The sequence below is a fragment of the Heloderma suspectum genome, chromosome 4 (assembly GCF_057233095.1).
Source record: "Heloderma suspectum isolate Gila_16-S chromosome 4, 16-S_ref, whole genome shotgun sequence".
Lineage (NCBI taxonomy): Eukaryota > Metazoa > Chordata > Lepidosauria > Squamata > Helodermatidae > Heloderma > Heloderma suspectum.
The window spans coordinates 100,109,276-100,132,904 of NC_139461.1; the positions used below are offsets into that span (position 1 = coordinate 100,109,276).

The 23,629-nt window shown below is 41.5% G+C and overlaps 1 protein-coding gene across 4 annotated transcripts in view; it reads left to right on the forward strand.

Annotated features, from left to right (window-relative positions):
• The window catches only part of ATP9B (ATPase phospholipid transporting 9B), a 200,942-nt gene that overhangs the window by 69,915 nt on the left and 107,398 nt on the right, over nt 1-23,629 (forward strand). For all 4 annotated transcript variants that reach the window (XM_084850042.1, XM_084850044.1, XM_084850040.1 and 1 more), the window contains 2 exons: nt 5,701-5,795; nt 13,120-13,200. In XM_084850042.1, the coding sequence (XP_084706168.1) occupies nt 5,701-5,795; nt 13,120-13,200 (176 nt within the window). The remainder of the gene's footprint in view (nt 1-5,700; nt 5,796-13,119; nt 13,201-23,629) is intronic.

Below are 23,629 nucleotides of genomic sequence, written 5' to 3' on the forward strand. Positions count from 1 at the left end.
CTTTTGTCTCTCCAGCATTTTCCAATGAAGATTAAAAAACAAAAAAGTTAACACTTTAGGGGTCCAATAAATTTCTGTTGGACCACAATAGCAGATTGATACCATAAAAACAAATGTTTTAGAAGGATTAAATACTCTCATGTAATTAAACCCATTCACTTTAACCATGATCTAGAAAGCACATTACTAACTCTACAAGCTCTGTATGCCTAGTATTTTGTTTTCCATTTTCATAAGTCTCCATCTTCCTACCCCTACTTAAAGCCAAACAACAGGAGATCCATAGCAGGATCTCCTTATGGTTTTCACTACAACTTGAAAGCAAATGTGAAGGGCTCTGAATTTGACCAGAACAGCAGTGCTGGGTACAGGGGATTAACCATAACCCACCATACCATTTTCTTGATCTAGATCACCCCATTACCCAACCCTGCTATTAGTTCTGCTGGGCATAAATAGACTACAAAGGATATTAGAAGATTAAAGAACCTTCAGTTCAAGAAGTCTTTACATTAATTGTTCAGTCTCAGAGTTGGCACTGAGATTGTTTTAAAGTTCATTGGTCCTCCAAAGCCTTTATTTAGATGATGGCTGTATAGCATGCACTGTACTTCTTTCTGGTATCCTAAATAGAAGAGCATTGGATAAAATGTCTTGATATTCTGCTTTACACACTCTCCTCTGCACTTGCTGTAGAGAGATGAATGAAGCCAAAAACAAAGCACCAAAGATTCACTTAGATACATTTTAATTCTGGTTGGCATTTCCCAGTTTTTTTCCTGTTTTTGGTTTAAATGCCAAGTTAGAATTATTCTAGGTACTGAGGTATCAAACATATGAATTATTCAAACATATGAATTATTCTAAAATGTACCTTGGAATACATCCTCAGCACTTTCCTGAAGGTTGTAATCATCAGTAGTAATCCACTGATAACTCACATTATTGGTCAAGTAGAACTGTGTTTAGTAAAATAAAGCAGTTAATCTCAACTTTTTAAATAAAATGGATTAGGATAATGTTCATCTGTTCCACAAGAGGTAAATATTTTTATAGTGAAAAGCAAAATGGTTGGCAGTTTTATGACAATGCATAACGAATTAGTAAGCAAGAAGGAATGGGGAAAATATCGGGGGAGGGGAGCTTGAAAAGCAAATTATCTTCTCTAGAAAAGGGATGACCAATTTTGAGAAAGACCCTGACCCATTTGGGTATGGCTGGATCAGGCTTAATATTCCCCTCACTTTCTGTCTGTCCCCTACAAGGTCCCTCGTCATTCACAATCAAGCTAATCCTTAGGTTTTGCAAAGGGGATGATAACCAGCAGCAGGAAGACTTGCACATTTGCAGATAGGCCAACTTGTCTGCTCAACAGACTCTACTGCTTGAAATGATGGTATTGAGTATGCTCAGAAGCGTTATTTGAAAGTATGGAGTCAACCTGGCTTGCTGGCCTGTGAGTGATCAAGCTAGAAGAATTCCCTAATTAGGAATTCCAAGATCAGGTACAACTCCAATGATAATTCTGTTCAAATTTCTCATTAACATGTCACCTGGTTGCCACAGGTGACTAGGAAGTATCCCCAGGTTGTGGCACAGAATTCCCGATTTGTAGCGCATTCCTCAGGATAATTCTAGCCTTTTGAAAAAATAAATAAAAATCAATCAGACATGCTCAGTTCTGTGCTGATTGAACTCTCATCAATTATCAAGGCAGTACTTAAATGCCAGAAGCTTCCTGTTTTACGAAGAACTCTACTGTTTGTATCCTTTTTGCCAGTCACAACTCCTTAAATTAGCATAATAGGCTGCAATCCTATTCTCATTTACATGGGAGTAAATCCCATTAAACAAAATGGAATTTATTTCTGACTAAACATACATAGGATTGAGCTGCTGTTTTTTTGCCTTTGGAGGGGGTTCTTTTGCTTGTCCTTAGGCTTTCATGGAGAAAAGTGTGAACTGTGGTTACTTCTTTGTATTGGCTGAAGAAGCTGGGGCTACCTTAAGAGAAAATAGAAGTATCCAGTCATTTATGTATAATTTACATGAACTATGTAAATCAGTTCATTATTACTTGATGAATTTTTTAAAGTATTTTTTAAAGTAAACTGCCATGAGAGCATTTTCCAGTTGGGCATTATAAAAATATAACTAACCAGATAAATAAAACTTTACTAATGTACAGAGGCCATTCACATATTCTTGGGCTGAACCTTGGCAATAAAAACAATTCTGACCTGGGTTATAGCAAATTCTGGCTCAAATGAAAGTGGCATGAAAGAGAAGAGTTATGAAGCTTCCTCCGTAAAGCTGTGTGGAGGTTGTTGTAAATATAAACCAGTTTTGGCAAAAGCCAGTTTGGTCAGTTAGAATTTGTAAAGGGGAACCAGCAAGGAGAGGCTTCTGTGGAACTGCAACCATGTTTTTCCAAAAACACAAAAAGATTAGAAACATGGTGATAAGTGAACATCCAAACTTAATTGTTGGAGCGAGCAATCCTATGGCTGATAGAAAGTGTCTAGATGGCCAGGATTTTTTGGTTTCTGGGAACCGAACTTGGAGCCAGGGCTCTAGGCTCAGTTCCCGGAAACCTCACTCCCCACCCCTCCCCTGCTGCTTCGTAGGCAGCATGGTTCTTCCCCATCTCCATGCTCGCAAGTGCAGTGTGGAGCAGTTGAAAAGGGGGCGTTCCCAGGGGAGGAGAGGAGATCACAGAAGCATTGTTATGATGCTTCCTTGGCGCCATCTGGCCACCCCCCTCCCGCTCTGACGTCCCAAGCTAGACAGCCAAAATTGGCTGTCCAGCTGCAAATGCAAGGCGGCTGGAGCACAGAGAAGATCCCCTCCGTGCTCCACCCACCCTGCATTGGATAGTCGGCTGCCTCTGAGTTCGAAGTTGGCTGACTATCCCCATAGGATTGTGCCCTTAACTCTCTTTTCTAAATCTAAGAAACTGGGGTTTTCCACAGCTGTGGAAATAAATCACAAGCTTCAGCAGGACTTAAGGTAGTCACGACTAACCGATCTCATTGATTTCAATGAGTTATTATTATTACTTATTTATTACATTTCTATACCGCCAAAGCTCTCTGGGCAGTTTACAGAAGTTAAAACATCAAATACAATATAAAAAGTTTAAAAGCCATTTACATGAAAGCACATAGACAATATACACAAACAACATATAACTAAAAACAACTTTGAACTGTCAGTCATAACTAAAGACACATCCAAGACCGATTAAAACTCATCATGTGCTGCCAAATGCCTGGGAAAAGAGATAGGTCTTAACCTAGTGCCGAAAAGATAATATTGTTGGCACCAGGTGGACCTCATCAGGGAGCTTGTTCCACAGATGGGGGGCCAGCACTGAGGGGGTTGACTCTAGATATAGCTAAATCTGGAATCAGCCCTTTAATTAGAGGTAGCAAAGTATTCAAAATAATTGCAGTTAGTTGCAAGTTATTTCTCATCTGGTCCTCGTTGCCCATTTAATTTTTATACTTTTAAAACTTCATTATACAAACTTCAGAATTTGTATGTCTTGGTGTACATTGAAAACGCTTGCTGATAGTGCTAAAGAAGTATTTCAAAATGCCTGGCTAGGGGGACGTTTTATTGTTTAGGTTTTGCTGTAGTGATCACTATTGAAAGCTGACTTGGCACAAAGCAGTCTCTTTTTCTGGATAAAAGGGAAACGGACTATGAGATAAGTTATTGATGAAATTAACTGCTGAAGTGGAGAGGAAATGCAGCTGGCCAATACATGTCATAGTGTGAGCTCTATTAAATGAATATATGTGCAGTCAACCATTCACAGGAGCCACACTGGTCTTGAACCGCATTGATCTATAGTATAATTCTAAATGAAATTGATGAATGAGAGCAGCCATTGACAGGAAGGGTAAAGAGAACCATGAAATGTCTTGTGTAGGGAAAGTATGATGGAAAATAGACTGTTGATTAGACTGTACTGTGGAAGCATGGCATTCTCATGTTGTCTTATGCTTATTTACAGTGTTTTCAGTTTCACTAACTGTCTGGAAAAATGCTTACTGTATATATTTTGGGTTTTCTAGAAGTAGTTAATTCTTTTTTTCATACTTGAGTCCATCTTTTAGCAAATACTTGTTTTGAGACTGAAAAATATATGTTTATAATATATATGTTTGAGATACAGTGTTTATAAAAGTGTTTACAAATTGAGGTTTGTTTCCTTCATGCTTTATAGAATAATGAAGTTATTGAGCAAGTACGGTATAGATGTTGAGCCAATTGTAAGTTCTTCTGACAGAGTACTGTATGAAGATTCCACCTTTGGGTCAGATATAATTTCAGATGCCTTCTGTCTCAACTGTGTCATTTCAGGCAGTTAGCTCCCTTAGCAGGCATTAATGAATAACAATTGGATTTAGCTAGATTGTGTACAACAGGGGCCACATACTTTGATTGTGACACCTAATTCATCCGGAGTTAGGCACCCAAATAAAACATTCTGACTGGTATTTGGCCAATCACTTTCCTCAAAATACCATTTCTAAATTTGTCTTTGTTGGTCAATGAGGGAATGGGCCAGGTAGGAAAGGGTTGACTCCCTCTTCCATTAAATGCCAAGCAAATTAAACTTTGTCCATCTGGAAAGGAAAGCTTTGTTTCAACAAAGAGCAGGGTTAAACCTATGTTCCAGGTGCTGCTGTGGAGCTTTAGTTTGAACTGAGACTAAAGAAAAGAAAAGGGTGTTGCGTCCAACAACGAAGAAAGAGGACAACAAAACAAAGCATTACCAACAGTCCTTTTGTCCCATAATCCAGTCTTTCTGATACATTGCCAATTAAAACAGGTTACAGGTAAGCATTTACTTGGCAATGTAAAAAGATTCAAGCCATATAAAAGGAAAAGATTTGGGGAAAGGGATTTGCCAGTGAGCATTTTTTTCAGTCTATTGCCAATAATTTTCCAGGATAAGTTGGCTACTAGATGATTGTGCAACAGATCTGTTGCCTCTGTCTTTCTCCTAAGCTGACAAAAAAGACCAGGAGGCTCAACACTGTCGTCACACTGGACTCTGAACGCAGTGACTCAAGAGTCTCTGAAGCCTACTATGACTATAGCTGAAAGCACCTGGTTTTCTCCTGAGCCTCAAGAGTAGAAAAGGGGCTTGTCCCTGAAGTTGTCCTGAGCTTTAGCAGTACAAGAACCAGTGAAACATGAAGCCCAGCACTACTATAGGCCCAAGTTCTCCAATCTTCTGAGCCTGGTGAGGATTCAGTTCTTCGGTCAATGCTGATCGTTGGAAGGCCTCCAAAGCGGCCAAACTTTTTTTTTCTTTCAGTCAGAGCATAGCTAAGTTGAAGGAGGAGCAGAGTCAGTTGCAGCCACAATATTTTCCTAGCTACAAAGACCAGTCAAAATTTGGGGAACCCTAAAAATGAAACTGGTAAAGTCTAAAATGCCATTTTGAGGTTTAGTTGGGGGCAAACTGTTAAAGAAAAACTAAAGAAAAACTTTGCACAGACATATCTTTGGCTCTTGAACCATGTCTGCAGGAATCTTCCTGTTTGTCTCCCTGTGCTTACTGCAATTTAAAGTGTTGGTGTAAAACCTTTCAGTAACGAAGCTTCCATAGCTGTATGCCTGTTTCCATTTTAATGGCATATAAAACATCTGTCATGTTTTTGTTTCTTTTGCAATTTTAAGGTTCATGTTTTATCCGAACTGATCAGCTAGATGGTGAAACAGACTGGAAACTAAAAGTTGCTGTTAGTTGCACACAGAGATTGCCAGCTTTAGGGGTAAGCATTGTAGCTATACATTTCACTTATTTCATTGTACCTTATGCAGTTACGTGTTTTGGAGCAGTTGTGTTCATTAATTCCTGATCACAAAATTGTATCATGTATAAAATAACATCCATAAGGAGTAAGTACAGTTGCAATCAGAAAATATTAAGTTGGCTTATGACTACTGAAATCAATGACCTATCAGTTGTAGTAACAGCATCTCCTAGGGACTGCTAAGTCTCATTGATGATACTTTCTGTAACAATATGCCTGGGTTACTGGGCCCAATAAAAATGCTGGTTTTAACCTTAAAGCCCTAATCAGTTTAGGCCCAGGTTTCTTAAAGAATCACCTCTTCCCATATATGCCTACCCAATCCCTAAGATCATCTTCAGAGGTCTTTCTCTGGGTGCCCCTGCCAAATGAGGTCAGACATGTGGCTCCTAGCGCCTTTACGGTGATGGCACCCTGGTTATGGAATGTCCTCCCCAGAGAGGCTCACCTGGCACCTGCGCTTTGGTCTTTTGGGCATCACTTTTTATTTTCCAGTCACCTGGCACCGTTTTTTATTCTCCCAGGCATTTAAACTTTTTTTAGTGATCTGTGGATGTTGTTATATTTTTAAGTGGTGCTGTGAGCTTTACTATATTTGTCATCTGCAGCTGGTTTTTATGCTGTATTTAGATGTTATGGTTTTACCTTTGATGTATTGGTTCTCTTTTATTGTAAGCTACCCTGGGATCTTTTCTTAGTGGGCGGCGTATAGATGTCAAAAAATAAATGGACTGTTAAATTGTTTAGGTTGTGGTTAAAGAAACATAGTAATTATTGTTTTAATATTATCAGTGTATTAGACACTCTTACATAGTGAACCAAAAATGTTCTTCCAAAAGGAAAATATAGAATAAATATTTAATTGCTGATGTACCTGAATTTTTTTACTAGCTTGTTCTATCTATCTATCTATCTATCTATCTATACACACACACACACACACACACACACACACACACACTGGCTGTTCATAATTATGATTGTAAACCACCTCATACATAGGGTGAGCAGGCTATAAATATTTTAAATAAGCCAGGATACAAAGAACTCTGCAAGTTCTTGCTTATATCCAGGGGCTTTGGATTGCTTAGTTGGCCCATGCTCCATGGCTAACCAATTTTGAAACTGGAGGAAGTTTCAAAGAGGTTTTGAGGTGCAATGGGGGAGATTGCTATTCAAAGAAGAAAAAACCTGAAATTCCACTAGACATATTCAAGCCCTTGGGTATACCTAAGATAGCTCTTTGGATTGTGTGTGCTGGTCCTGAAATACAGGATGTTGAAGATAAAGCTGGAACATTTTCTAAATGAAAGAGGGAATGGAGAAAGGAACTGACGTAACTAATTCCAATTAGATATGGCTTTAGAAGACTACTTAAAACATTCTTATTTACCTTCTCTGGCCTGATGGCTGCAGTCATCCAGATGTGCCTTCATAAAAAATAAACTATGGTCTTCTCCATCCACCTGTATACATAAAGAGTTCAGCTTGAAGGGTGAAATCCTACTCCCACAGTTACTAGGGAGTAAGCTCCACTAAGTATTATACTAAGAATATAGTTTGAATACTGGATGATATTTTGTCAAGTGTAATGTATTTGCTGTTTTAAGAATTCTTATTTTTCATGCATTTTGAAATAATGATATTGCCACTTAAACTTCAGAAATGTATAGGCTATGTATTGGATTTTCCTGAAATAAATGCAGTAATTTATAGCTATAATGAGGCTCACTATTTGTTTAACATGCATGCTGTTTAATAATTTAGGCCCTGAATATGAAAGCAATACTTTTAAACAAACAGGTAGCTATAGTATGAATGAAATCTATACAATGACTTGAATTCAAAGGACCATTTAACAGATTTTGCACTCCCCAAAAGATGTTGGACTTAAACAGAAGCACTTTCTTGAGCTGCTGCTATTGCTGTGGGAGCCATGTTTACAGTACCCCTTTGGAAGGATCTGTTTACATAACACTCAGTTCTGTACGATAAAAGCCTTCCTGCAACAACAGCATAAGATATGTGCACCCCAAGGTGATTTGCCTGGGCATCACCAAGATATATGAACTGACCTTTAGAAGGGAGTCAGTGTGACAGAATGGAGCAAGAGAGAACTGCATGTTGCTAGAAATCATGGGTTCTGCAGCACTGTATTTTTTGTTTCTGTTTTGCATAGTACATTGTGACTGTGGCAGAGATAACATGCAGTGTCCTGCACTGTCTTTTGAACACCATCCCATAAGGCAGGGATAGGGGATGTGTGACCCTCCAGATGTTGTTGGGCTGCAACTCTCATCATTCCTCACCATTGGCTATCCTGGCTAGGGCTGATGGGAGTTGCAGTCCAACAATATCCAGAGGGCCACACATTCCCCGCTCCTGCCATAACATACCAAATAACTGAATGATGAGAAAGGCAGCTGAGTCAAGTTTTTTGGAAACCATGTTAACTAAAAACTCCCAAATTGTGTATTTATAATTAAACCCTATTATGTTGAATGCTACACAATCTTTGGAAGTTATAGTTATGACAAAAGTTTGTATGAGACATTTATATTTAATAATCTATGACGCCTTCCACAAATCGTTATCATTTTACATGTTTAGCATGTAATAAGGAAATGAAGTGTGCTTACTTAGGATGGGCTGATTTCTGTTTTACAGTAATTCTTGAATGCCACCTGCTGGGCTGCTGCTAAAATGGCTGAGGAGATGCTTCATGCTTAGCCTTCTTCTTGCCATTTTTATCATTGCAGTCAATATAGCTTTCCCATACAAGATCTGATCTTACCACATTCAGAGGTCGGCTACCAGGTTCTTTTTCAAGTTGCAGGAAATAAAAGATTTGGTTTTAGAGAAATGAGTAATGCTGTAAAGATGAATTAATGATTTCAGATTTGAATGTTGAGACATTTTTAAATGCTTAAAATTATGATTGACAATTAAAAATAACTCCAAATTGCTAAAAGAGATTAGGATTTACAGTTTAAATGCCATGATTCAATGGTTTATCATTATGCCATTTGGGGAGATGAAGTGGTTGGTTTTTGTCATCAAGGTATCTATCCTCTTACGTTGAAGTCAAGAATGAGAGATGAGAGAGAGATGCAGTTGAAGCCTACTGTCTTCTTGCTCCACCCCCTGAAATGGCGAGCAAGGGCACATAATTCAGAGAACTTTGGGCATACAAGTGTCCTGTCTACAATTTGGCTAACCAAGTAATCTTGATTACTCCTGTGCCCCAACAGTTCCAGTGACCTAGCCTTTGGGGGACAGTTGGAAACTAATTCCAAATGCTGACCCATGATTCTGAGCTTGAGTGGAGTGCTATTCCCTCTCCCCTGAGAAGTCATCATACCACCGGGATTAATAAGAAGGTTTTCCAACTTAGAGAATATGGCTTCCGTGCAGTCTTTAACCCACAGTGTTGGCAGCAGAATTTAATTTGAAGCAAGACTCAGTTATATTTTTAATGCCACTAGCCAGGATTTAGCCCTGACCTCTAGAACAACATATAAGCTTACCCATAAATTATAGCAGAGATAAATTAAGTAAAAATCTTCTTTTGCTTTAAAAAATGTGGTTTGAACAAGGTAGAAGGCATTGTGCTAAAGTCATGACTCAAGCAGAAAAAGATGGAGTTAAAGGGGCATCCAGCCTTGGATCCTAGAGTCTGGAAAAATGCATTCCACTTAATACATGAAGTAGTGTTTAAAAGAAAAGAAATGGTGCTTCCATAGATGCAGACTAAGCAATTTGGTCATGTAGTTAACATACACTGTCCATAACTGTCATTCATTTTGATTTCTGTAGTTATCTGATGTAAAGGATTGTATCTTGTGTTGTCATGGGCTGTCAGTTCCATCATCAGCGTAGGACTGTAACCTTATCCACAATGACACCCAGAATAAATAAAATGGCAAACCTTTAGAGCTTTCTTAAAGAACAGATGACACCACCAAAGATGATCGGTACAGATTTTGTTGTCTTCCCAAACCACTTAATGTGATCAGAGAATTAAAATTTCAGCAAGTCATTTAATGATGGCTGAGCTGTAAGAACTGTAACACCCAGGTTAGGTTTCTTGGTTTCATAGTCATATGTGGCATAGTGTCTTCCTGCACTATGCATATTCTGGGATAGTCTTCTCTAGCTTAAGTGATCAAGTAAATTTATTAGCAGCAATGAGGTCACTGTAATTTTCAGTAAATGGTGACTTGCTGATTTATATCAAAAGATCCATAAAGCAGTAAACAATACCATTTACATTTAATTAGTTTTATTGAACCAAAGGCAATTTTATTTGTAATGAACTGCATGTTATGATTAAGAATGTATTTTAATGATCTTTAAGTAAGGTGAACAAATGTTGCCCTTGACCTAATAGAGGAGGTTTTTCTACAATATTGATAATTCCAGAGTGATTTCTACATTATTACTGTGAACTGTAGAGAAAAACATTGTCATTATTGTACCATCATTTTTCTGTTTCATGACTTATGCAAATAATTAGATGCATACTTCCAAAATTCTTGCATATAAGTAAAAGGGAGATGCTCAGCTAAACAATCTCTTTATAATTTTTTAAAATGTTATATTTTTCTAATATGATGTATTGCCAGTTCCCTATACTTTTAACCTACCATTGAAAATTCAGATGTTTAACTTCCTCTTACGTACAAATATAGATGGCAATGCCTGAGACTCAACAAAATTATACACATTTTAGTTCTAATCATAGATTAAAGAGAAATGGCATTTCTCTTTGTCACAACCCTTTGTGACAAAGGTATAAATATAGGGCAATTATTCACTAATTTGATTACTTCAAATATAATTTGCAATAATTTTGAGGTTTGTCATGAACATGCTGAGTAATTCTGATCTCCCCCCCACCCCGATATATAAACTACTTTCTTTGCTTATGAGACATTTTTCATGTAGTGGCTATGCTTTTTCAGAGGACAGAGCAAGTTTAAAAGTGATCTAGTTTACTCACAGCTTAACAATTTCTGCAAAGCATGGGAGTCTGTAAAGGAAGAGAATTTTCGTGCTTGGCTCACTTCATTAATAGTTTTATTGTATTAAAAGTATGTGTGTGGTATTAGTTTTCTGCTGTATTGAGACTCTTATTTTTCTGAGCACAATAAAGCACATAATAGCCTGGATTATCTAAATTGTAGGTGATAACAGATTGAGAAGAAGTGAATGATGAAGATATAGGACACCACATGTGTATTAGTTTCATATGAATTATTTCTCAAGAGGCTGATGAAAACTAACTTAGAAGAACAAGAATGCACTGAATGGAAGTTTGTGTGAAAGCTTACAATAAACGGTTGATGATTTAGCATAAAAACAGATAATTTGTAATGGAAGATGTTGAAATCTGATTTGCACTCTTAAAATATGAATAAAATCGTTGGATGAGCAAACATAAATAATTCAGCAGAATGTGATGTAGAAGATATGGTTAGAGTTGCATTCTTTTAAAACTAAATGGAAACTAAAACTACTTGTTGATTATGTTAGATACTTTTGTTTGCTTTCCTTAAAATTATGTATATAGAACTGTATACGTATATACCGTATACTACCAATTGTGTTTATATAGCTGTCATTATTACCTTTACCCCGACAGTTCTTCCTGATATATGTGTTAACTAGTGCTTCGTTTCTGTTCCTGACACTTTGAGATAATCATGCACATGCCCTGAGCATAGCTTGTGAAACTTGCTAAACTGAATGAATAGATGATCCATGGGTAGGCAGGCATTGTCTGCCCTTGAGACATCCCATCTACAAAAGGGGCAAGGGGCTCTACCAACACAATTGTAGATCTTTAGATCAATGCTCCTACTGTACTTCTAGTTCCTGATAACCCTTCACATGCAGAGGGGACCTCAGTGTATTGAAATCTACTCCCATGTGCACATTACTACTTGTTGGATTGGAGTGATTATAAATGCAGATGGCCATTTACATAGTGAGCGTGCAACCATGTTGGGAGTCAGTCTTCTGTATTGTTTATAAGGAGAGGAGAACATTGAATAGACCCACTGTTTGTGAGTTAACTAAACTCTAAAAGTAGAACATTCAATAAAAAACTATCAAGAATAAAATATCTTGGTGTAAAAAATACTCAACATCTTCCACAAATAAGTATAAGATGAAAGCTCACAGTACAGGGATTGCTACATAAAGTTCAACAAACTAAAGGGAGGTGTTGAGATGCACTTCCCAGTGTAGAAATGGCAAGAGCCCTTGGTGATATTGAGGCAGTAAATTTAACTAAATAACTTCGGAACTGATGAAGGTCAAAGAGAGACCACTGCATCTAAGTTAGCAAGAGAAAGTTCCATAGACGACATCAGAGAAAATGAGAAACTATGGTGAAGTGGTGAACTCCAAATTTCATCTCATGAACATTTTGTATTTGAGTACGAATGTATTATTTTTCTCCGGTATTGCACTATGATAGGTACTAAAGGCATATGCCTGTATGAATTGCTAGTTTTCACCTCAAAATATTGACCAGGATCTAGCGCCTGCTAGCAAGTATGTTGAAGAAGGAACAAAAAAACATACCTAATGTGGTTTTCATATATCTTGTACTTGAGTTGAGAAAATAGAGCTGGACTAGGTCTTGCAACAGTGAGCATCTTCAGGCTGTCTCTTAGATTTTGATGTCATTTATCCATTGATGTCATTTATGCATTATCAAGTTTTATGTCACTTATGCTTGATCAGAATTAAAATCCGTGCTTCTGTGAAAGTAAAAATGTAAAGGCGTGATAGGGATTGATGTTCTAGTTGTGAATGCTGCTGACAGTTTCTTTGTAAATATCTATACCTAAACAGTTCATATAAGTAAATTATTGATTTTAGCACAAATAACAATACTCAACACATGATCCTTTTGCATAATCTTGAGTAACTCCTAGTACCTAGAGAGAAAGATTTGAATGGGGAATGGGAGGTGTGGACACTTCCCATTCCCTGTAATGTCATGGTATACTGATTCTGCACATGCACTGTGAGATGGAGGGAGGGAGAGAAACAGGGATAGGCAACTTGTAGCCCTCCAGGTGTTTTGGCTTACAACTCTCATGATTCCTCACCATTGGCTACGGTGGCTAGGGATCATGGGAGTTGTAGACCAAAACACCTGGAGTGCTGCAAATTGATATAGAGCAACTGTAGGAAAGAATCTTGTCCTTATTGTTTAAGATGTTGGTATTATTAAGCTACATAGATATTTCAAAATTATCTATTCTAGGATCTTTTTTCAATCAATGCATATGTTTATGCTCAGAAGCCACAAATGGATATTCACAGCTTTGAAGGTACCTTTACACGGGTAAGTAGTAATTGTAAGTACTTGTCCCTTTGTCCCAAATATGTAATTTATTAAAAGAAAGTTTTTCTTCATGGTATCTGTACATCACACGTACGGGCTCTTCACCTGTGCTGAGCCTCATTCAGGAAACTTCTAAAGCTACAGAACGTTTTGACGGGAACCCTTCTCCACCGTCCACTGTGCAGGTCCCAGCAGGTTCCCACCCATTCCCTCAGTTCTCCTTCGACCGCCTAGCGGTAGCCTCTTCGGGAGATTCCTCCGTGTGTGAAGAACTTTTTGTCAGTGTTTTTACACTGATGCTGAGGTCCTTGTTAGCTTTATCTCTGTTTTAGTCTTTCCTAATTGTCTTCATACCTTTAATGGTCTGTTTGTTTGTCTGTTTGTTGTCTATTGTAGCTGCAGTCTTCTTATGGCCACAATGACCCCATTCTGTAAATGTGTCAAACGTGGGAGTAAGTGCCCCCCCCCCACTGACCCTCATTCTCTTTGCCTTTTTTGCTAGAGTGAGGGCCATTTACCTGATGCTTGTTCTTTGTGCCAGTCATTCACCAAACAGGAAAGGAAGAACAGATCTGACAGGCTCAAAGCAGAGCTGCGGAAAAGGGCTTTGTTGGCTACAGGTCCAAAAAATTCAGCCAACTCTCACATAAAGGAGAAGACAGTGCCTGCTATCTCTTTGTCAAAGCTGTCATCTACTTGTCCCTTAAGTTCTGCTGAGCAGGTTGATCCTCCAACTCTGCGGCACTCTTTAGCACTCTCAGTAACGAGGAAGATTTTGAAAAAGGCTAAGGTTCCAAAGTCGGGATCTGACAATCTCAAGAAGCAAAAGAGGGTTGGTGGTAAGTCTTCAAAATGAAAGGTTCCAACACTTCCTCCTTTACTGAATTCACCTATATGTGTACTTTCATCAGTACCGACCGTTCCTGTAATCAAGCCAATTTCTACGGTGTCACAAGGTGAAATCTTAGAGTTGTCCCCTCCGTAGCCAGTTTCTCGGGACCAAGAAACTCCTCCATTGGGAGATTACCAGTTGTCTTCTTCAGTGAGAAATTAGGTTCCTCAACATCGATGGCCTTGTAGGCCCCTTCCAACCCTACTATTCTATGATTGCCATCCTCTCCCCAGGACCGAGAGCACCGTTTCCATCCTTCTGACGCGTTCAGGTCTCCTTGGTAAGCATTATGAATCTCAATATAGGGAAAAGTCCAGGTCTCCTCATGGCGATTGGGATAGAAGTTCCGAATGGTCGTATCCACCACCAAGACGTTACTCCTTTGAGGACTGGCATTGTTCTCAGGATCGAGAATATTACTATGATCAAACCACATACCTTGGAACAACCTCACCTCAGTACCATCCTTGGCCGTCAGCGACTATTTCCCATCCTCCTGCAGGAGGTGAGTTTTATCCACCCCCACCTGTACCTCCATGATCCTCATCCTTGGTATGGAGCCAGTCAGAAGTGCCCAAGCCGACACAGTTGCCACCTTCACCTGTGGCACAACTGGTCCTTCCTCTTGTCCCAGCTCCTCGACCAGCTTCACCTCATAATTCAGCTGAAGATTACCAGTCCTCAGTGCCCCGTCTTCAGTGGCACCGATGCCTAAGCGTCGAGTCCCTCTACCATGTGCAAGACAAGGACACGGCATTTTTATATTTACATCCACAGCTGAATTCCATTATCATGGAGTCATAGAGTCATAGAATAGTAGGGTTGGAAGGCCATCAAGTCCAACCCCCTGCTCGATGCAGGAATCCAAGTCAGAGCATCCCTGACAGATGGCTGTCCAGCCTCATCTTGAATGCCTCCAGTGTGGGAGAGCCCACTACCTCCCTAGGTAACTGGTTCCATTGTCAAATTGCTCTAACAGTCAGGAAGTTTTTCCTGATGTTCAGCCAGAATCTGGCTTCCTGTCACTTGAGCCCATTATTCTGTGTCCTGCACTCTGGGATGATTGAGAAGAGATCCTGGCCTTCCCCTCTGTGACAACCTTTCAAGTACTTGAAGAGCGCTATTATATCTCCCTTCAGTCTTCTCTTCTCAAAGCTAAACATGCCCAGTTCTTTCTTTCTTCAGGTCCGTTTTAGCTCATTTCCTGCCCACCTGGAAAATAAGAACAACAGACAGCTGGGTGTTAAGTATAATCAGTCAGGGTTACATGATAAGGTTTCACACCCTTCCCCAACTGGGTGGTGTTCAAGTTACCTCCCCATCACAGGCTCTTCTCCTGGAAATTACCACACTGCTCCAAAAGGGAGCAATACAAAAAGTTCTTCCATACCAGCTGGGGGATGGTTGGTTTTCCCATTATTTCACCATACCGAAACAGGATGGAGGCCTCCGTCCCATCATGGATTTGGGGAACTTGGACAAGTTTATTACTCCCAGGAAATTCAGAATGACCACAATGGCTTTAATCCTGCCTATCCTTCAGAATAATGTTTGGTTTGCTGCCATGGACCTGAAGGACGCATATTTCCATACAGCGATCGCAGGGGCTCACCCGAAGTACTTGGATTTCATCATTGGTATCGACATGTTCCAGTTTTGGGTCCTGCCCTTCTGTCTAGCACCTGCCCCGAGAGTTTTTACAAAATGCATGGCAGTTGTGCGTGCATATCTTCGACTTCAGGACATCGAAGTCTACCTGGACAATCAGCTCCTCGTCTTGGACTCTGAATTTTGTCATGCCATCGAGATTGTTCTGAACACTAGGAGTGTTGGGCCTGTACGCAAACAGGGAAAAGTAAACTTTGAAGCCTACACAACAGCTCCAATTCATAGGGGCGTTACTGGATTCAGCAGTTGCATACACGTATCTTCCTTGAAAATGGCAGGATCACCTGATTGCTGTCACGGAGACCATTTACTTTTGTTGACAGGTCACTGCTCACACTGTTCAAATAGTACTGGATCATATGGTGGCATTGGTCACAGTTGTTCATTGGGCAAGGCTTTGGATGCAACCACTACAGAACTGGTTGCTCTGAAACTTCGATTCCACCTCTGATGCCTGGTGTTGTTGCCTGAAGGTTCCAGACGAGATAGCAAATTTCCTCCTGTGGTGGATGCAGCGACGCAAGCTAAGCCAGGGCGTTCCCTTTGTCCAAACATGCCCTACGTGGATATTGACAACAGATGTTTCTCTTTCATTATGAGGAGTCCATTATGGTCCACTTCAGATTCAGGGCACCTGGTCTGCAGTGGAGAAAAAACATCATATCAGTTACCTAGAATTTCTCGCTGTTTGGAAAGTGATGTGGGAATTCAAGTTTTACCTTCGAGGAAGGCATGTCCAAATCCTGACTGACAATGCTGCTGTGTTGTGGCACATCAGGAAGCAAGAGGGCACACATTCATCCAAACTTTTCAGTCTCATGATGGATGTGTTCCAGTGGGCAATTCAACAGGACATTCTTTTGAGCATTCTTCACATTGCCAGAGAAGACAATGTTTTGACAGACAATCTAAGCCAGTCATACAAATCAACCCATGAATGGCAGATGTCTCCCTCCATCCTACATCGTCTCTTCCTGACATAGGGTTGGCCAATAGCAGACTTGCTGTCGGGAGGTCGCCTCTGCCGCCTTCTGAAATCCTCAGGTAGCCAGAATCAACACGCAGACAATAGGGCTCTTTTCCAAGGCTTTATTCCCATTCAACCTAATGACGCTTACAGATGCTAATTGCTTGATTCTACAAATGAGACTTAAGAGAGCTGCCTACTCGGGGGTTCTAACCTTAGGAATCAGTTGATCTCCGTTTGGAGGGGAAGGCAGGAAACCTCTGTACTTATGGGCTAGGAGGAGAGAGTCCACCCTTTTCCCGTGGGGCATCAGGGCACGCTGTTGCCATCGCGCCAAACAGGCTGAGTGCCTCCTCTCAGCGCCCACCATCTCCCGCTTGACACTGCGCTGGCGCCTAGCATCCAGAAACTGCTGTTGCACCTCCCTCTCCCTGCCAGGGTCACTATCTCAGGAATGTGTACCAGGAGGGGCTCTCCCCCTGGCTGCTCCTCTGAACAGCGTGCGAGTTCCTCTCCCACAGTTTCTATCTCTTCCTCAGAATCAGAACTGCTTTGGGGCTCTCTGGGCTCCAGTCCAACCCTGACACTTATTCACGAACCCAGTGAATGCCATATGCAAGAGATTCTGCACAAGAGGGGAGATCAGTTAATCGTCATTGGACAACGCCTTTCAGCTTCAATGGCACGGGGAACTGGTTTACCTATTCCCTCCATTTCCCCTTCTCTCAAGGGTGCTGCAGGTAGCCATGGTTTGCAGCTCTGCTGCATCTGTCAGTCGGCCATTCCTCCGCCTTCCACACTCCTCGGATCTGATTTCATGAGACCGAGGCAAGATTCGACACCCCGATCTCAACACCCTGAAACTCACAGCCTGGAGGATTCAGCAGTGAGTACTGATACTTGGCTCCCGTTGGAAGTCCAGGCAGTTTTGGATGTGGCTCGGAAGCCGGCTATGCATCATTCCAATGCAGCTAAATGGTCGTCATTTTTGAAGTTTGCAACTCTTCATGGTTTTGATCCCGTTAAGGGATCAATTGAAGATGTTCTTTTGTTTTTGCATCACTTGTTCCAGGAATGTTTGAAACGTTCATCCATAAAGGTTTATTTGGCAGTTCTTTCTTTTTATAATGGGCAAGTTCAAGGTTTTTCTCTTCACTCCCCCTACTACTTGTCAGTTCCTGCAGGGCATAAAGAATTCAGCACCTCCGGTGAGAACTCTGGGACCTCAGTGGAGTCTCTCTGTTGTTTTACACTCTCTCCTCTCAAAACCCTTTGAGCCTCTGGCCATGACAGACCTTCGATTGCTCTCATGGATAGTGGCCTTCTTTGGTTGCCATCATGTCCTCCAGGTGTGTTAGTGAGATCTGTGCTTTACAGGTTGATCACCCCTACCTGATTTTTCATAAGGACAAAGTGGACCTGAGACTTTCTGCCAAAGGTGGTCTCTGATTTCCACGTTAACCAATCCATCTCACTTCCAGCCTTTTTCCCGGACCCATCTTCTGATCTGGAAAGGCAGTTGCATGCTCTGGATGTTAAAAGAGCATTCGCTTTTTATGAGTCAAGGATAGAATCTTTCCATAAGACACAACAACTTTTTGTTTGTTACAGTTGTCCCAGGAAAGGTCTCCCTGTTACTTCTCAAAGTTGGCTTCGTGGATTGTGCAAACTATTGGTTTAGCCTATGACTTGTCAGGCTTGGAATGTCCATCTCATGTTTAGGCACATTCCACACGTGCGGTCACCACATCTACAGCCTTTGACAAAGATGTGCCATTGTCGGACTTATGTATGGTGGCAACATGGTTGAAACCCTCAACATTTGTAAAGCACTACAAACTGGATGTCAAGGCACATTCTGACTGTGCTTTTGGGCGAGCCTAGCTGTCATCAGTCTTATCGTGAAACACCTACCCACCACCGGTACATGAGCTTGTCAATCGCCCATATGTGTGATGCACAGAGACCACGAAGAAGAAATACAGGTTTCTTACCTGTAACTGTAGTTCTAAGAGTGGTCATCTGTGCATTCACACAACCCACCCACCATCCCCACTGTGGTGTCATGTTGAATTTGATGTTGGTATCGAGGTGTGATTTTTTTCTAGGATTCGAGGCCACACTAGGCAGTCTCAAGGAACTGAAGGAATGGGTGGGAACCCACTGGGACATGCACAGTGGACAGTGGGGGAGAGTTCCCGCCAAAATGTTCCTCAGCTTTAGAAGTTTCCCAAATGAGGCTCAGTGCAGGCGCAGAGCCCATATGTATGAATGCACAGATGACCACTCGAACTACAGTTACAGGTAAGCAACATGCATTTATCTTTAATATGAGAACACTTGATGAAACAAAAGTGACCAGTTAAGGTGCTATTCCACTACACCCCACTGTGCATGCTGAAACATTTCTCTCAAAAGGATCATGGCAACCATAAAGATGAGGACTATGCTGATACAGTTTATAAGCAGATATGAAGTGGCATTTCCTTAATACAAAACCATTAATACAAAACTATATATGGAACTTTGCAACACATATCTCTTTCTCCAGGAGAATATAGGAGACGTATCTCTTTCTCCAGGAGAATATAGTTTTCAGATGTATACCTGGTGTGTGGCAAAATTCAAATGAGACAATCCAGTTTTTTACAGCTGCTGTGCAGCACAGTAAATTGGATATTATTGAATTGGATATAGTGCCTATGGTGTGGAGGCAGATTGCACAGTACAGCTGAAACATGCATTGACAGTTTTCAGATATTTAAAAGGATGTTAAGAGAGAAACCATTGTTCATCCTGTCCATAGAGCAAAAAACAGTTGCTTCAATCCAGCTAGACTTTGTATACAGCCATTTACATGAGCAGGTCCCCATCTAATTCATAGAACCAGACTTCTGTGTGTACATCCCTAGTTGGATGGGAACTTGCTCATGTAAATGGTTGTATATAGCTTCTCCTTCTGAATCCTTCTGATTCAGCTGCTAGGCCTGTATGTGAAATCCATCTTTTAAAATGCAGTGTTCATGCTGATCAGCAGTTTGGGAGGTGGAGGAAGAATGGGTTGAACTCACCACCCTCCTGCCAAACAGCTGGTTGGTGTCTGCAGTGTCTTCCTCTGGGTACTAGTTGGGCCTAGATTCTATGAGGGAGCCTAGCTGGGAAAGAGCAACAGAGGCAGTTGGTAAGCACAAACCTGCATTCTGGTTTTCAAATATCAAATATTTTCTGATTAGGCTGGGCCATTATATTTGCAAACTACTGTTGCCTACAACCAATACATATCAACTTGAATGTTGTTCCTGCAGAAAGAATGTGACATACTATAGTTATATCCTACTGTGATTAATAATAGCACTGAAATTCGTAATTGGGAGGCTCATAAAGATTTGAAAGCGCCCTAACGAACCCATTATAAGCCAAACCTATAATTTCACCAAAGTTCACACCCAGTTTATAATGGATTACCCTAGTGCCAGACCTTCCTTTCCCAAAACTGGTTTGTGGAGGACTTGTCTTTTAAGTCTTGGATGTTCACACAGAGTCCATTGTCCCCTGACACATGTAATTCCCGATGCACCCTGGTTCAAGTGGTTGAGCCAGGAGGCATTGGGAACTCTGGTTACCAGGCTTCCTAATGGCAGTGGATGTTCCTAATTGCATGAGTCCTAAAGATGAGGCTGTTATCATGCCTTACACAGGTAAGTTTTGGAAAAGGTGGAACCAGCAAGGAAAGCCTGGCAGGGAGCTCCCCAGGTTCTCCAACATAATAAACTCCTGAAATACACTCAGTGGTTTGGGGACCCTGAGTACTGCCTCACCCAGAGTTCACTCAGAAAAACTGATGCCTGTAGGATTCTCACTTATTTGTATACTCTTCCTAGTTTAAATGGAATGCACGGTATCTTAATGCTGCAATCGGAGATGGTTATCATGGATGCTCCTTTTCAACACTTACCCTGTATTTAATCAGTCAGCCATCATTAGACAGCATGCTTCATTTTCTGTTTAGAAGCATTTTGACAGATGATTGACTCATCTCTTCATTTAGCATATGAATTTGTTGTGAATGTGTTGTTGAGTTCCTTATCCTGAAGCTTTGTCGCTCATGAGAAACTATCCATTGCCTTCACATGAAACATTCTGAATTACATATGGATTCTGAATTACACCCTGTCAGGAAGCCCAATCTAACACACAATGACCTGGTTTCCCCCATCACCATGGGTTAAACAAGCCGACCTGGATGGCGTGGCTTGTTGGGAGGGGGAAACAACCCCCAAATAATCCAACAACAGCCCATGGGTTAGTTGAAGGTTGTTTCCCCCTCTAACAAGCCATGCCGCCCAGGTTGAGTGGCTTACAATCATAAATAACACTTGATTAAAATAATAATAAAACAAATACACTGAAACACAACAATAAAAAGATCCAACCCAACCAACCTGCTTACATGCCAAAGGCTTGCTTGAATAAAAGGTCTTTGCCTGCTAGTGGAAGGACAGCAGAGAAGGAGCGAACCTAGCCTTCCTTGGCAGGGTGTTCTACAGCCTGGGACTGGCCACTTAGAATGCCCACTCTTGTGAAACCACCAAATGTGCTTCTAAAGGTAGTGGCTTTGAAAAAAGGGCCTGTCTTGAAGATCTGAAGACCAAGGTAGGCATATATGAGGGAAGGTGGTCTTTTAGGTAACCTAGTCCCAAGCTGTATAGGGCTTTATAGGTCATAACCAGCACTTTGAATTCTGCCTGGAAATAGACCAGTAGCCAGTGAAGCTGTTGTAACAGGGGAGTAATGTGCTCCCTGTAACTAGCCATGGTTAATAATCTGGCTGCAGCATTCTGGACCAGCTGAAGTTTCTGAACAATTTTTGAAGGTACCCTCACATAAAGCACGTTACAGTAGTCCAAATGAGATATAACTAAGGCATTCATGACCTTAGCCAGATCAGCCATTTCTAGGAATGGTCACAGTTGGCACACTAGCCTCACCTGCACAAATGCATTCCTAACCACTGCTGAAACCTGGGCATCCAACTTCAGCGCTGAATCCAGAAGTACACCCAAACTGTGAGCCTGAGTCTTCATGGGGAGTGTAGCACCATCCAGCACAGGTTGAATTCCTGTTCCCTGATCTGCCTTTCAACTGACCAGGAACACTTCTGTATTGTCTGGATTAAGTTTCAATTTGTTTACCCTCATCCAGTCCATTACCGACATCAGACACAAGTTTAGAACTAGAGCAGCTTCCCTGGATTTGGGTAGAAAAGAGTTGGGCGTCATCTATATACTGGTGACACCAAACCCCAAAACTCCAGACAGTCTCTCCCAGCAGTTTCATGTATGTGTTAAATAGCATGAGGGATAAGATGGAACCCTGAAGGACAACACAGGCTAACGGCAATGGCATCGAACAGGAATCCCCCAGCACCATCTTCTGAGATCGCCCTTCTAAGAAGGAATGGTGCCACCATATAACAATACCTCCCAGACCCATCTCAGATGCCTCAGAAGGCATCTATCATTGATGGTATCAAAAGCTGTTGAGAGATCCAACAGAACCAACAGGAGCACTTTCCCCGTGTCCAATTCCCAGCATAGATCATCCACTGCTAAGGTGACCAAAGCAGTCTCTGCCCATAATCAGGCCTGAAGCCAGATTTAAATGGAAATAATCCACCCCATCCAGAAATCCCTGGAGCTGAGAAGCCACTGCATGCTCCAGCACCTTGCCAAAGAATGGAATATTGGAGAATGTCTGGAAATTATTCAATACAGTGGGTTTGTTGTTTTTTAACAAAGGTCTTATCACTGCCTCTTTTAGGCAAGACAGACTCACACCTTCCCCTAAAGAGGCATTCACTATTGCCCTTACCCACTCAGTCCCCCGGGCTGCTTTTATAATCCAGGAAAGGCAAGGGTCCAGCACATAATGGTAGACCTCACTTCTCCAAGGATCCTGGCCATATCTTCAGGCTGTTCAAATTGTTCAGTTACAAATCCATTGTAACTGGACAAATGGGGGCCAAAGTTACATCCACCAGGATCAGTGATGGCATCCAAGTTGGCACAGATATGACAGAATGTAATAGGCCCTTCACAACCCGAAAAAGCTTTGCTGGGTAACTCTGTGCAGACACAGTGGTGGTGAAGTGCAGTTTCTTTGCCACCCTCATTGTCATGGAGTAGGCTTTAAAATGAACTGTAGCCCAAGCTTGATCAGATTCATTCCGGTTTTCTACCAACATTGCTCTAGTCAACGTCCCACCCATTTCATCTCCCACAGCGCCCTGGAAAACCAGGGGCCTCATTTGGCTCCACTCCATGAGAGAGGACACTCAGAAGCAATCATGTCTACTCCCCAGGCCGTTTCTCCATTTCAGAAGTCCACCAGGGCTTCAGCAGAATTGCCTGCTGAAGTGACAGGAAAATCCCAAGGAGCCATCAGGCAGCCATCCGGATCCATCAGTTTCCTGGCGCGGACCAGCTGAATTGGTCCCCTGTATCAGCAGAGTCTCTGAGTAATTTGTCAATTATCCCTCTTATAATCTCAGATCCCCAGAACTGGAGATATTTAAATATACTTAGGGTGCAATCCTATGGTCCTGGGACAGTGTCCCAGGGGCCATGGGATTTTTCAGAGTCCTCCCAAGCCTGGAGACACTACTGCAACCTTGGGAGGGTTGCAGATGCAACTGGGAGATAGGGAAGGGGTGTGTTCCCAGGGGAGGGGAGGGGAGGGAAGGGAAGAGAAGCCAAAATACGCTCTATTCTGTGGTCTCTCCAGTACCACCCCCACCATGGCTCAGAGGGCTGTCAAGTGGGGAAAAAAATGGAAAGGTGGATGGAAAGGCAAAAAACGCCTCTGTTGCTCCTCCCACCCTGCTGGCAGCAGCCAGGCAGGAC